We start from the raw sequence: 14,324 nt of genomic DNA on the forward strand, positions 1-14,324 counted from the left end.
AGATGATACCAAAGTTGCATTTCAAATAATTAAAGAGGAAACTTGAAGCTACCACATGTGCAACTGGATCTCCAGTCAAAATATAGGGAAAGAGCCCTAACATGTCAGTGTCTGCTGATAAAATCAGTAGCTTGTGCAGAATTGCCTCTGCAAAGGAAGAAGACGTGGTTGTAATGTGAAAAAAAATCTCTGCTAAGAAACTGATATTCAGAGCTGCAGAGTACCCCATACTCCAGAAGCTGTAGCTTCTCCATCTTCGAGGAGCACAACTTAAATATGCTATTAACTCTGTCTTCGTGATTGTCACCCCTTTTGGTAACAGTGCTGTGAGGATGTTTGCAAGTTGGCTCTGAGGAAGCTAATCATCACCACCAGAATTTGCCTTACCATATTCCCATGCCTTGCTCTGACTGTGCCAAGTACCAAACCAGTGAATGCAGCTATATATTTTGGAGCTCCTCATATTTTTCCCTTATTTTTCCCCATTGACTTAGGTAAATGACCTTTCACATGGCACTGCATATAGTATCACATCATACATTTTAAAGCGAAATTAAGACCTGGTAGGTGTTTAAAATAACTTGTTTAACTGAAATAAGATGGAAGTGAGGAAGAGATCAAGTAATAAACTTGTTGATGTAATGTTAAAAAGATCAGAAAACTGAAAAGAAACAATTCCATTAAGTAGAAAACAGCAGCATCTTTAAGCTGTTGGATCAAGACAACGTCTCAGTTTCATTGGAGCAAAGATAGATTAGGGCTGTTTACAACTTCATGAACAGATTCACAAAACTGTAGGTGTAAGTTGAGAAATCCTGGTAGTTACTGCTACTCCCAGCTCATGCCCACTGGGTCTTGCCATGACCTACAGCAAACAACATTTCCACTTTCACCCACTCCAGGCCCTTCAGGCAGGTGGAGTTTCAGCTGCCAGGTTTCACCATGTTTTGGGTTTAATTCCTTCATGCTGTTCTCAGTGTTTACTGTTAAACAGAAACATCTCTGGCCAGAGGGCTTCAAGGGTAGATGTGCAAGCATTTCAAAGGCTACTGAAAAACTTTGGCTGTGGGTGTAGTAGTGGAAAGAGATGGAAGAAAGCAAAGATAGAAGAGATGTTGTAATGCTGTTCTCTCTGTTTAGACTATACTGTTCATACAGATGTAAAGGAGGGGAAGTAGAAGGTATCAGGAATATTTCAGTCAGCCTAAACTAGAATAACCCTTTTACTAGTAAGTAGATGTGTTTCTTGCTCTTTAACAGTGTAAATACACAATTCCAGACAAGGTACTTGAATCAAGGTACTGAGAGCACATGGGGGACGATTTTGAGGTGGTTTTGTTGGTGGATTATTTGTTACTTCTTGCCTGTACTCTGTTCCAAGATCTGTAAACATAGGAGACATTTGCATTAAACGATTCTTTCAGAGAAACACGGGACATAGAAGCAGTCACATTTGAATTTATTGCACACTTAGAAATAGTCATAAATAGAAAGGTAACCATGCCCAAACCTTGCAGCCAGACAAAAAAGAAGAAAGTTAGAAAGCAGCATTTCATTCAAGTCCATGATGAGTTGATCTCTTTGAATGTAGAGACAGGGAAACAACATCTAAGCACGAGGAAAATACAAGAAAAGAATATCTAAGTCCATAATTCGGTGAATGTTTATTAGTCTAATGACCCCATATGCAGAGGAGTAACTAAGGCTCTAACTATTTCATGTGACTGAAGAAAGGCCATTGTGATGTGTGGTGTCAGCTTTCACTACTGATTGCTTAGACTAGTTTTTCAGGCTTTGAAAAAAAAGTAATTACATTTCCCCTAGATTCTTTAGTATTAATGGTGTGATCTGTTAGGAGAAGGGAGAAACCTGAAACATACTTTAAGAAGTTAAAATATTTGCTGAAAGCACAGTAAGTTATCGTGTGTCCTTTCCTCTGCTGTGCTTCCCAGATTATCCAAAGGGAATAAAAGGTTGTGAGCTTTATAATGCTTTTAGGTATTTAAATTCATTTTCTTTTAAGTGATAGTATCATTGAACTACTACACAGCGCTGAGCACATTCCTCTCTGCTGAGGCTGCAGGGAAGAGCTGGCACTCAACATCTTAACCAAATTCACCAGCTCTTACTTAGGAGCTTTGTGATCAAGTGCAGGATCAGCACAATCTTTCATGGCACTGTGATGGTTGGAGAATGCTTCAACTATGAAGTTTTTTATCTGGATCAATGCCAGATGTGTGAGTATTTGTCATTTGTGCCTGATGACAAAATGGTTGTGATGTTACAAAATTTGCCCAAATTAATCAAGACTGTTTAGACAGAAGTGGAATTTTGCAACAGTAATCATTGACAATAGAAAATGCTAATGTCAGGGGAATATATTATGTATGTTTATAGGGTAATAGATTAAATTTAAACCCTTCTGAGAATCTGGCAAAGAGTTGCTGATGAGAAAATTCTGTAATTGACGCTGAGCTTTGCCAAATTCTCCACGAAACACTGGTAGCACAATCAGTCTGTGCAAAGAATAGAAAAAAACCAGTTTGCAAGAGTTAAATATAAATTAAAAACTCAGGTAACTTTAAAGTCAGTGTCAAGTATTGTTGGAAATTTGTTGTAGATATATTTTTCTTCAGTTCTTGGGTGTTCTACTATGTTAGATTAGAATGAACAGCATTCCACGTCCTCAAATCTGTTCAAAAAGCTGCCTCCTCATGCTCTGGAGATCAGATTGCCAGACAAGAGATAGGAAAACAGCAAGAACAAAGGAAAGCTGGCTGCACAGGTTTGAAACGTTTTTTTGGCATTGCAGTAAAAGGATTCGTCAGAAATTTGAGATGTAGGATTATAAATGTCATGGAGCTGAATGTGTCCTTTATAAATCAAGTGAGGGGAGGGGGATTTTTGGTCTTTATTCCACAGGGCATGGATGTTATGCTTTTTGTATTTTCTTCCCTATCACATTTTAAACCTATGTCGTTACTGGGATTCATTTCTTGCTGCGACATTTCTTTACCAAGGGCCAGTTTGGTTTGTCAGTACTTGGAGATGACTGCTGAGTTGATTCATCAGTTCCATATTTCTCATTTTTGAAGCTTCTTAAAAGAAGGGCTTGCTCTGAAGGTTGTATTGCAATTCCTTATCTATCCTAGACTGATGCAGAGAAGCATTCCCAGGTTGAGCGGAATTCCTTGTGGTCCAGCGATGAAGTCAAGAAATCCGATGGAGGATCTGATAGCGGCATAAAAATGGAGCCAGGATCCAAGTGGAGACGGAATCCCTCTGATGTGTCGGATGAATCTGATAAAAGCACTTCTGGTAGGAAGAACACTGTTATTTCACAGACGGGCTCCTGGCGACGGGGCATGTCGGCTCAGGTTGGCATTACCACACCAAGGACTAAACCTTCAACCACCTCAGGCACATTAAAGACACCTGGAACAGGTGAGAAAAGGTGTAAGATATAAACAAGCCAAAAAGTGTGTTTGGTATGAAAGCAGTTTAAATGCTTTCCAGAGGCAGAACCTGAACTTCAGGTAATCCTGTCTTTATTTTTAGGTATTGTTTTAACCTATGCAGCACCTTGTGTGTCCACATTTCTACTTCTGTTAATTTGAAAATGCATATGTTGGATTGGTACATCCTAAAAGTTGTTTTCATGACAACTCTAGTCTTAAGTCACACCATTTATTGGTCACAGTATTGCCATATGAGGCATAAATAATATAATTTCAGCTTTTGAAGTCACAGTTAACTTTGATAACATGCAGTATGTCTGGTTGAGGAGCTTTCCCCCCACTCCCACCCCCATACTAAACCAGCATGTTAATTTATACTAAACACTATTTAGTTCTGGATTTCCTTAGAAATCTATTAGTGATTTTAGCACTGGCAGATGTGTGAATGAAAATGTATTGAATTTGCATACTCAAGTATTGTAAACTAATGCTTCTCTTATTTGAACATGTACACAATTGTACATGGAAAAAGTTGCAGTTTGATGCTTTCTTGAGCAATGCTGTGTAGGAAAATCGTACTAATGGCCTAACACTACTTCTATGTAATGATAAAAAAGGATCAATCTGTAGTAGCTACAGAGGGAAACTTTTTTCCTATCTGTCACAATTACATAAGACTGTTCTCCTTTTCATATTCTGGAGGGCAAACACCCCACGTACTTCCTCTGGCAAGTCTGCATGTATAACTCTCTAGAGTGGCATGTTCAGTGCAGACTAGATCATGACTTTTGAACTGCGCTCTAGTGGCTAACACGCTTTTGCTTTTCATGCTGCTTTGAGTTTCATCATTTGCTTGATGTTTTCAAGTCATTAAATATTAGAATTCTTTTTCTATTTTTGTAGGGAAAACTGATGACGCCAAGGTATCAGAAAAGGGTAGACTATCTCCTAAAGCTGGACATGTTAAACGTTCCCCATCAGATGCAGGACGCAGCAGTGGTGATGAATCCAAAAAGCTTCCCACAAGTAACTCTAGAACAACTGCTGCTAATGCTAATACATTTGGATTTAAGAAACAAAGCGGGTCAGCCGTAGGCATGACTATAATCACTGCCAGTGGGGCAACTATCACCAGTAGATCAGCTACCCTGGGTAAAATCCCAAAGTCATCTGGACTCATGGGTAGGACCACTGGTCGGAAGACTAGTGTTGATGGCTCCCAGAACCAGGATGATGGCTACTTAGCGCTTAGTGCCCGAACTAATCTTCAGTATCGTAGTTTACCCCGGCCCAGTAAATCCAGTAGCAGAAGTGGAGCTGGGAATAGATCTAGCACGAGTAGCATAGACTCCAACATAAGCAGCAAATCAGCTGGGTTGCCTGTCCCTAAAATGAGAGAGCCTGCCAAGGTAATCCTTGGAAACTCTCTGCCAGGATTAGTCAATCAGACTGATAAAGAGAAAGGGATTTCGTCTGACAACGAAAGCGTGGCCTCATGTAATTCTGTTAAAGTGAACCCTGCATCACAGACTGCTTCTAGTGGAGCTCAGAGTACTCACCAGCAAGGAGCCAAGTACCCCGATGTGGCCTCTCCCACTTTGCGCAGGTAGGCAATACATTCGTTGGTTGTGCGATGATGTTAGTCGGAGCTGAATGCTCAGGACTCTTCGGGCCAGGCCTGGCTGTGTTTTGTGGAGCACATACTTCTTAGTGCCCTACGTCAAGGTCTTTGTACTTATATTTCATTTCACGTAAACAGATGGTTGTAAATACTCAGTTCATCACGTGATGACAGCAAAAAGTTAACATCTAGGGGGAAAAAGGAGTTCTGTCTGGCAGAAAGTTTGGCAGTTGTGCTATGAGTCTCTGTTACAAAAATCATGAAGGCTTTATCCATGAAGATACCGCAGAAGTAAGAGGTTTCTTTCCTGAAGGTTACTGAAAAATTCTTGCACCATTGTATACTGTACATTAACAAACCTGGAAGTATTCCAGTGGTGGAACAAATGATAAACTAACGACAGGAGAGTTATTTCAGCTTATCAGTTGTGTGGATTTAGTTGCAAGACTCAACGTCAGGTTATTCGCCCATGTAGAAGAACACCAAAGTAAAGTTACTGTCTGAGCTGGGTTGAATTTTCTGATTTTAATGATAAACAAAAATCTTACCTGTCTTCTATTTCTCCACAACTGCACCCACGTTATTTTACATTAACATTACAGTTGGCCAGGAATTAATTCGTTGATGCAGTGTGCATCAAATCCTTGATATTGGTGAAAAGTTCTGTTAATATTCTTTTTCAGTTTAATTTGACATTGAGTAGCTTTGTCTGTTTCGAGTTGCAGTGTTTTGCATTTCATTTTGTCTTGACGCCCATAATTCCCATACAGTTATGCTACATCATCCTGCTTCCAGTGATGTGAGAAAGCCACATTCCATCTGAAGCACCAGTGCAAGCATAATGGCTGTGATGGCAACTTAGGCTAATGCTGTACAGAGTTGTAAACTGTTTCTTTTTAGATGGATGTTTTTATTTGAAGAGCCTGTGTGGGGATAATTCAAGACAATGGCTGTATTTTATTCCTGCTTATCATTGGATATCCTGGATATCACTAGATGTCCTTTACAACATTTAATTTTCATCAATGACTACTTAAGAAAATATCAATAGACCTTTCATTTCCATTGTATACCCCATGATAAATGCAGGTTTTCAGTGTTGCAAGCCCCAGGTTCATGAATCTTGAAATTTGATTGGACATTGGTTTGGATTATTAGAAAGAGACGTTGCTAGCTCTGTTTTCCTTTGTGATTGAATTACTACATTAGAAATCAAGAAACTTCAAATAGAAGACACTGAGGCTCAGTTAAACTGTTCCCTTGTTTGATTTACAATGTCACTTTTGAATTGGCACCAGACTGTCTAAACTGTCAAGTATTGAAATGTATCAGAGTTGAATTGGACCTCATCTGCTTATTACTGGTTTCTAGAATGAGAATAAAGAAGATTTTGAGCTTAGTTTTCATAGTTGGTGAGACGAGTTGCACTTGTTTTTTGCATACTTCCTTTTGGCCCTGTAGATTTTTGCACGGTAAATTAGAATCCATACCCTTGTAGTGATATAGATTTACCTGTAAGTCTGTGAAGATAAGTAACTTTGTAGTTCTGCTGTGAGGGACATCCCTGTCTCTGTCCTCTTACTATTCCCTTTAGTTTGTATCAGTCGTGTCCCCTAGGTAAAACCATTGTTTATCTTGAATTATTTTGTTATTAAATCCGTCTTTCATGATTTGCAGGATATAATATGCTGCTTTTCTGCTGATGGGAGACATGCATGACCCAAGAGCTAGCTTAGATGTGTCAATCTCTTGTCAATAATAGTAGACCCGAGTAAACAGATGTCCTTCCTTGCAGGGAATGCCTTTTCAGAGTTAATCTCTGTTATTGATGTGACTGTCTTGCAGGGTTAGATCTTCTCTGAACAGAAAGGAATGCTCTCCAGACCGCATCCTCTTCTGAAGGCATTTGTTATGAGGTTGTGGTTTGACCAGACACTGCCTTTTGCAGAAGTTTATTTCTGTTTGTGTCACAGTGCAGCATCCTTTCGTTGTATTAGAGTCTGCAAAGCAGTTTGAGGAAGACTGTAGCTTAAAAACAGGTTATAGAACTGTTGTGTGGGTGGTTTGTGCTTTTTTAAGCTCTAGTAAGAGTGCAGTTACCCCAGTAGAACTGAAGAGGTGGTGTGCAATGGCCCAGGAGCAGGAGTACCCTCAGATGCTATTGCTGCTGAAGGCCATGCGTCATTGCAATGTGATTTGTCTTAATACTTGTTCTAATAACATTAACTCTAAATAAAACCTAGACTCTCAATGTCTCTAAATTGCCATAGGAATGGGTTTTATCATTTAGACTGACTTGTTTAAGTCAGTGTCTCCTAATCAGTGAGTTGTGGTGTCCAGGTCAACCAAGTCTGCCAGATCTGCTGACTTGGAGATGCCTGTCTCCATCACATGCCAGAGAGGACTGTGGCACAGAGCAGTGCTGGATTATGAGACAGGCATAGACCATCTCATCTTAGATTGATCGAGCAGTGTTGTCCAGGTGCTTTGTGGCAAGTAGGCAACAGCAGCCATCTCATTGAGATGTGTTCCAGGCATCTTGCACTGGTACACTGGAGCTGCAGGTAGCACTCGTACAGTGAGTACAGTGCTGTTGGGCATTGCTGGGCTCACTGCACGTGTGCTGTACAGGGCCCAGCTGAATTGCACAGCCTTTGTTTCTGGGAAATGTTGGATAAAGTGACTTAGTGTGCATGACCTGGGCATACTCAAAAACCAAGTCTTGCTTGGTGCATCCTTACCTGTAAGTCTTTAGGAACTCTTGTGTAGATGTGCTGTAGTCCTCTGTTCTGAGGACCACATCCAATAGATACCCACCTTGAAAGCTTTCATCTCCAATACCCCACACTCTTGATAAGAAAAAATAGGTAGATGTGGAAAACTTAAGGTTCCAAAGGTAGTTACAGGAGCTGTGTCAGAACTAGAGGCAACATTTTGGGGTAGATGCTTGAAGCTAGAGCCAAAAGATATGCTTCCTTCATAATTTTGAGGATCAATTTTAGAGTGGTTAATAATCTAGTCTTAAGCAGTGTTTCTCTGGTATCCTTTTTCCTTAAGGAACAGAAGATGATAAGGCCGTATCTTAGTTCTGTCAAGCTGTATTTTTGTTCTGTGAAAGCAGTTATTTGATGATTTGAAGAAGACAACTCCTAAGATAGATTTTAAGCTATTGTAATTGTCTCTGGGCTTTACTGAGGGCGAAGCGAACACAAGGAGATTGATAAATGGTTCTGTATATCCAGTCTAGTATAACTAATGTTAGTTTCCTGAAGCTAAGAAGTTACATGGTCTAGGTATAAAATATCCTTGCATTGAATTATTCCATTGTATGTATTTTTCATGTTGTCTCTTTTACAGACTTTTTGGTGGCAAGCCTAGTAAACAAGTTCCCATCACCACAGCGGAAAATATGAAAAATTCAGTAGTCATCTCCAATCCTCACGCTACTATGAACCAGCAGGGTAATCTTGATTCACCATCTGGCAGTGGTATGCTGAGCAGTGGAGGCAGCAGTCCTCTGTATAGTAAAAACACAGATATGAACCAGTCTCCACTAGCTTCTAGTCCCAGTTCAGCACATTCAGCTCCTTCCAACAGTTTAACGTGGGGTACCAACGCAAGTAGCTCTTCTGCTGTTAGCAAGGATGGCATTGGATATCAGTCTGTCAGCAGTCTTCATACCAGCTGTGAATCCATTGATATCTCTCTGAGCAGTGGAGGTGGGCTGAGCCATAATTCCTCCAGTGGCTTGATTCCGACCTCTAAAGATGATTCTCTGACTCCCTTTGTCCGAACCAACAGTGTTAAGACTACGTTGTCTGAAAGGTTAGTGGGTTTTTCTCTCGTTTCCACATGTTTGTGTCTATCTCCACTGTGAGTAAAGTCCTGGCAGCAGTAGCAGACACCGCAGATACAAATCAAGTTGTGGTTCTTACAAGATAATACTGAACGGTGGTACTAAAACATACAAAGAAGCCATTCCAAGGCAAGAGGATAGGTTCAGGTGAGGTTTTTAATTTGCTGTTGTATCCAATGTGACAACTTTTCTTGCTACCAGATTATACCTAATATTTTAATTTTCCATTACATATATCCTTCCAAAGCTCTTCCATTGATTGATCTGTTAGTGATACTAAAGAAACCTCTTTATCATTATCATTTTTATTTGAGAAGCCAACTTTTTGTTGTGAAACTTCTCAGTTACAAAATTTGACAAGCTTTTAAACTGGAGATCACTCTGGAAAGAGAAATCCCTATCTCCATAGCCAGTTATCCCTTCTCAGCCTCTCCCTACTGCCCTGTCCCATCTCCAGCTGCTCCCTACACTCTTTCAGTTACAGGCATTTATGTGAATGAGTACTGAACCTGACTGGGAGATGGATCCAGCTGAAGAACAGTCACCTAAACTGTATTGCAGACTGATCAGTCTCCCAGCTCCTTACACAATGAGATTCATTGGTGTCTGTATTTGGACACCAGAGTAGGAGCTGGAACAGACTGAACAGGGAGGAGAGAGCAGGGTTGCTGCTTCAGCCCCAGAGCTGTGTTAATGGCATGTTGAGCTGACATTGGGATAAACTAGGCAATGACTTGCAATGTCTGGTCTCTCTGTGACTTTGTGCAGTAGCACCTTTGGCAAGCAGTGGGATTCAGCTATGTCCTGATGTGTAATTATGTACTTGAGTAGCAACATTTTTCTAGTTGCATCTCAATGGAGAAAATTACCACCCAATATAATGTTCTGACAGTTTAGGTTTCTGTTTGTATTTTATTGTAACTCCTTTCTGTGCTTTCCTCTTTTCATTCTAATATTCCTTCTCTTATTTTCTGTCTCGTTGGACTGATTCTTCTAGCCCTCTTTCTTCCCCTGCTGCTAGCCCCAAATTCTGCCGAAATACTTTGCCCAGGAGACAGGACAGGTAATGCTGTCTCAGGACAGGAGTACACATAAGGCTGTAGGTTTTGTTGCCCATCTCGGTGAAGCAAATTGTTTTGTCACAGACTGTGCTCAGTTGAGTCCTCTGCTGTGTTCATCGTTCAGGTGTGAACTGACACAGACATGCCAGTGAGAGTCCCCTCAAACACCCCATCTATCTACCTAAACCAATCTGAATGGCATACAGCAGAGTTGGCATGGTTTTTGGTGTTGCTCTTGTTATGGGGAACATCTTTTTGTTAGCGGGGGGTATTTCCACCCTCCCCCCTCCCCATTTGTTTGCCAAAGGCAATTTGAAAATCTTGCCCCTTTTTTTTTCCTACCTATCTAAACTCTCACTAGCATTTCAGCATTCCTCTGGCATGCTGCTTTTCCCACTGCCTTTCTGACCTGTCCTTTTTGTCGTCAAGTCCAAGTGTCATTCAGTGTCGTCAAGTCTTTTATCACAGCTTGGCTCGTGAGTGTTTGCAGAGACTTGGGTACATCCATCCTTGTAAGGACGAGAGCTAATGTTAGGAAAAGATGACCCAAATCTAAATGCTCCAGCTTACTTTCGCTCACTGCTGTAATGTTAATCACTACCACACTGTAATTTTATCTGTAAGGATTGTCATTAATTAATTTAAGCACGTGGATATTTTCTTTAAAAACAAATTAACAGACTCTGTTCAGTTACAAATTCATCAGTTATAAAAACATGAATTTAAATATTTGAAGTTTGGATGACTAATAGGTTCATTTTCCTTTACTAATTGAATTTAAGCTCAGATTTGAAAATTTAAACTGTCTGTAGTCACTGTTTTTACATACCATGACATTGCAACTGCATAACAGTGATTAGCTGCATTCTCTAAATGTCTGCTGAAAGAAATGATGGGAAGGTGATTTGTACTTCAAGATTCTCAGTAGGTTTCACAAATAGAAACTTTTCACTTGCAGGAAAGCGTACTTTTAAGTATCCATTTGTCATTTAAAGAACTGGTCTTGTTCATTGTGGGTAGGAGAAATAACAAAATCACATTGGGAACAGATGATGTTCATTGGCATGGTAACAGATGCATGTTTGTGCAAATCCACGCCTGGGTAAGGAGGTTTTTGCAGGTTTTTGCATGTTGCTGTAGGAAGGCCTCAGCACCTTTTCCTCTGAAAAGGTGATGCAGATGTTTGTTCGTCCTTCCTCCTGATCTTATTCCTTCCCTTCTGTCCTTCTCTGAAGTTCTTTTCTTTTAACTTTTCTGCAGCGACCCACATCTTGATAGGAACACTTTGCCTAAGAAGGGACTAAGGTATTGGTGTTTCCACACGGTTTAACAGCTTTTGTTGTGGCTTTGGAGTTTGCTTGGTTTCTGTTGTGGCTGTTGGTGTTGGTCGCAGTTTGCAAGAGGTGGCAGCAATATTGTTTCTTTCTTTCTGTCTTTCTTTAATCCTCCAAGAAGACCATTGACCACTGTGCTTTTTTTCATCCAGTGGCTTCTTGGCTTGAGCAAGAACTATGGCTTTTGCTGGCTGGATTGCTGAAAAGCATCTCATAAGTCATCACTTGGCTTGACTTGAAAACAATAATTGTGCAGCTTCTATGGCTATTACTTGGAATGACTTGAGATCATTTTCACCCTGGGACTCTCGGTGTTGATATACAAATAGAAAAGGTTTTCAAGATGGTGCCAAACTTTTTAGGATGAGATTGGGCATATTTACTTTTTTAAAAATACCTAACTATATAGACCTTTTAGAGATAACTTCTGAATAAATAAATACCTCAAATACACATTTGGCAATTGTCTTCTCATGCATTTTGTGTATCTGTAAGGTCATTAATTTTAGAACATAACAAACTGCACCAAAAAATACTCTTCCATTCATACAAGTAATTCTAGCAAGATGATCAACATCAAGTGTATTCATTAAATGCTTTAAGTGATACAGAATTTACAGAAGATGCCTTAGACAATTTAGAAAATTGCAGCTTCAGAATTGCTTAATGCAGCTTCTAGGATCACTGAGCCAAGTGCCTTGAAGTTGCATCTGCAATTTGTTCTGTGCGATACATACTGTTGGCAGCAGCTTTATCCCATGAAGCTGAGTGCTAAAAGCCTTTCCTTTCCAAAATGGCATTTTGTTTGAAATGTTTCTATGGTTCTCAGGTACGTTTATAATAAGGAAAGTCTGTTTTAAGACCAAAATATTTGCGTGCTGAAGAGGTAGGTATTAATGCTGGGAAGGGGGGGAGTATCAACATTATTTAAAATGAAATGACTGTTTAAAGCCCCTTTCTTAATGAACTGATACACGTGCAAAGTTTGAGATGCAGATAATTAGGGACTGTTGCTTAAGTGTTGAGGCATAAGCAGAAGAATGAATGTATTTCTTGAAAGTAGTTCAAGTTTTTGTATTATTAATTACTGCAGTGTTCACATTGATTTAAAATAATATTAATAAGTGATATCTTACTGTTGGAGGGAATCTGATTAATTAAATAGATAATATCAGCTAACAATAGGCTCCAAGTGTTTTAGTTTTGGAAGGAGAGCTAGTAACTCATAAATATTTCTCAAAAGCAGATGGCATAGCATCAGACGGACATTGAAATCTGTCAGCAGACAAGTGTTTCCAGGATGCTCTTTCTGTTGATACCTGTGCCCCGTCACGTATTTCAGATAACACCTGTGGTAACATACCTCTTTCTCTGGCAGATACAGAAGCAGGTTTCAAACTTTGCTTAAGCTGAAGCCAGTGGGTGTTTTGCCGTTGATGTTGGCATAGACAACGCTTCTGATATTTTCTTTGCCTTCAGAAAAGGCTAAACCGAGTCTTTATGCTGATTTAATGCAATTAATGTTGAGCTGAATGGGATACACCTCCACAGGCCTTTATATTACTGTCTCTGGAATAGGAATTATTGGGTCACAACTTGTTGAAAAGTCTGAAAACGATTATGAATTTGGTTATAATATGGGAAAAAGCCAGATAAATTTAGCAATGCACCAAAACATTAAAATAGTGATAAGAGTTGTGTCATTACTTAAGAGAAGAAAAGGATTTCCAAAGAATGGGGTTTTAACAAATCATACAGATGTAATACACATTATATTTTATTCTGCGGTGCCACAGTGCACAACTTCTATGTGCAGGTTTTTGTTTACTACTAGTTTGGTTATTACTGAAGCTGCAGGAAAAGAGTTTGGGGCACAGGGAGTTCCAAACATGTGGAATGAATTAGGAACAGCTTAGAACAGCTTGGAGCAGCTCCTTTATTCAGAATTGTGTTGGCTTTGTGTCATTTTAATCCATACATTTCATATAAGAGTTCTTCCATCTTTCTTTCCCTCCTTCCCTAAGTCTTGTGACATTTCATGGTCGGTTGTTTTTATTTTAAATAAATGCCAAAGTTCACCTTGAAATTAAAAAAAATGTGGTTTTGCAGGTATACTCCATCCTCCCAGCTCCGTAATCAAGAAGATGCAAAGGAATGGCTGCGTTCCCATTCAGCAGGAGGACTTCAGGATACTGCTGGCAATTCTCCATTTTCATCTGGATCCAGCGTAACATCACCCTCTGGAACTAGATTTAACTTCTCACAGCTTGGTGATTAATTATCTGTTTGAATAATCATAGCAATACATTGTGTGTCTCGGGTATTAGCATATTACACAATGAATAATAACGCAATTTCAGTCTCTTTCAGCAGCTCAGAGTCCCCCATTCAACTTCAGGAAGCACTTCCATTGAAATAATTGTGACTAGTTAGCATTATTATCACAGATCACAGAATCACAGAATGGTAGGGGTTGAAAGGGACCTTTGGAGATCATCTAGTCCATCCCCAGCTAAAGCAGGTCCACATAGATCAGGTCACACAGGAACGTGTCCAGGCGAGTTTGGAAACGTCCAGGGAAAGAGACTCCACGCCCTCCCTGGGCAGCCTGGGCCAGTAACTCTTTGAAAATACTTTTCTGGGAGTAATCAGATGAGTTAATACAAATTATGAGCTATTCAGTAGAGTTATTTGTTAATATCACACATTGGTGTGTTTAAAGGACTTAAGGTGCTGCCTACCTGTTTAATTATGTTGCTTTAAAATTCAAGCATATTACTTAGTAAATGTGCCAGTCTCATCAGTTAAAGATATTTTATGTTTGTATGTGGTTTTCAAGTGGCTTGTTGGAAAATTGCATAAAGCTCCATCTAAAATAATATATAAAAGTCAGGAAAAAATGCCATTTCTTCACTGAATTACATTGATAAACACTTTTTCAATGAAGGAAACTATAAAACAAATTAATTGACAAGATCCATAAAGCATTGTAAA

General features: G+C 39.6%; 1 protein-coding gene across 2 annotated transcripts in view; it reads left to right on the top strand.

Moving 5' to 3' along the window:
* Nucleotides 1-14,324, top strand: part of NAV2 (neuron navigator 2) — a 384,880-nt gene that overhangs the window by 331,770 nt on the left and 38,786 nt on the right. For both annotated transcript variants that reach the window (XM_061999098.1, XM_061999097.1), the window contains exons 13-16: nucleotides 3,153-3,444; nucleotides 4,362-5,064; nucleotides 8,437-8,904; nucleotides 13,440-13,600. In XM_061999098.1, coding sequence (XP_061855082.1) covers nucleotides 3,153-3,444; nucleotides 4,362-5,064; nucleotides 8,437-8,904; nucleotides 13,440-13,600 — 1,624 coding nt within the window. The remainder of the gene's footprint in view (nucleotides 1-3,152; nucleotides 3,445-4,361; nucleotides 5,065-8,436; nucleotides 8,905-13,439; nucleotides 13,601-14,324) is intronic.

Source organism: Colius striatus, chromosome 7 (assembly GCF_028858725.1).
Source record: "Colius striatus isolate bColStr4 chromosome 7, bColStr4.1.hap1, whole genome shotgun sequence".
In the NCBI taxonomy this organism is placed as follows: Eukaryota; Metazoa; Chordata; class Aves; order Coliiformes; family Coliidae; genus Colius; species Colius striatus.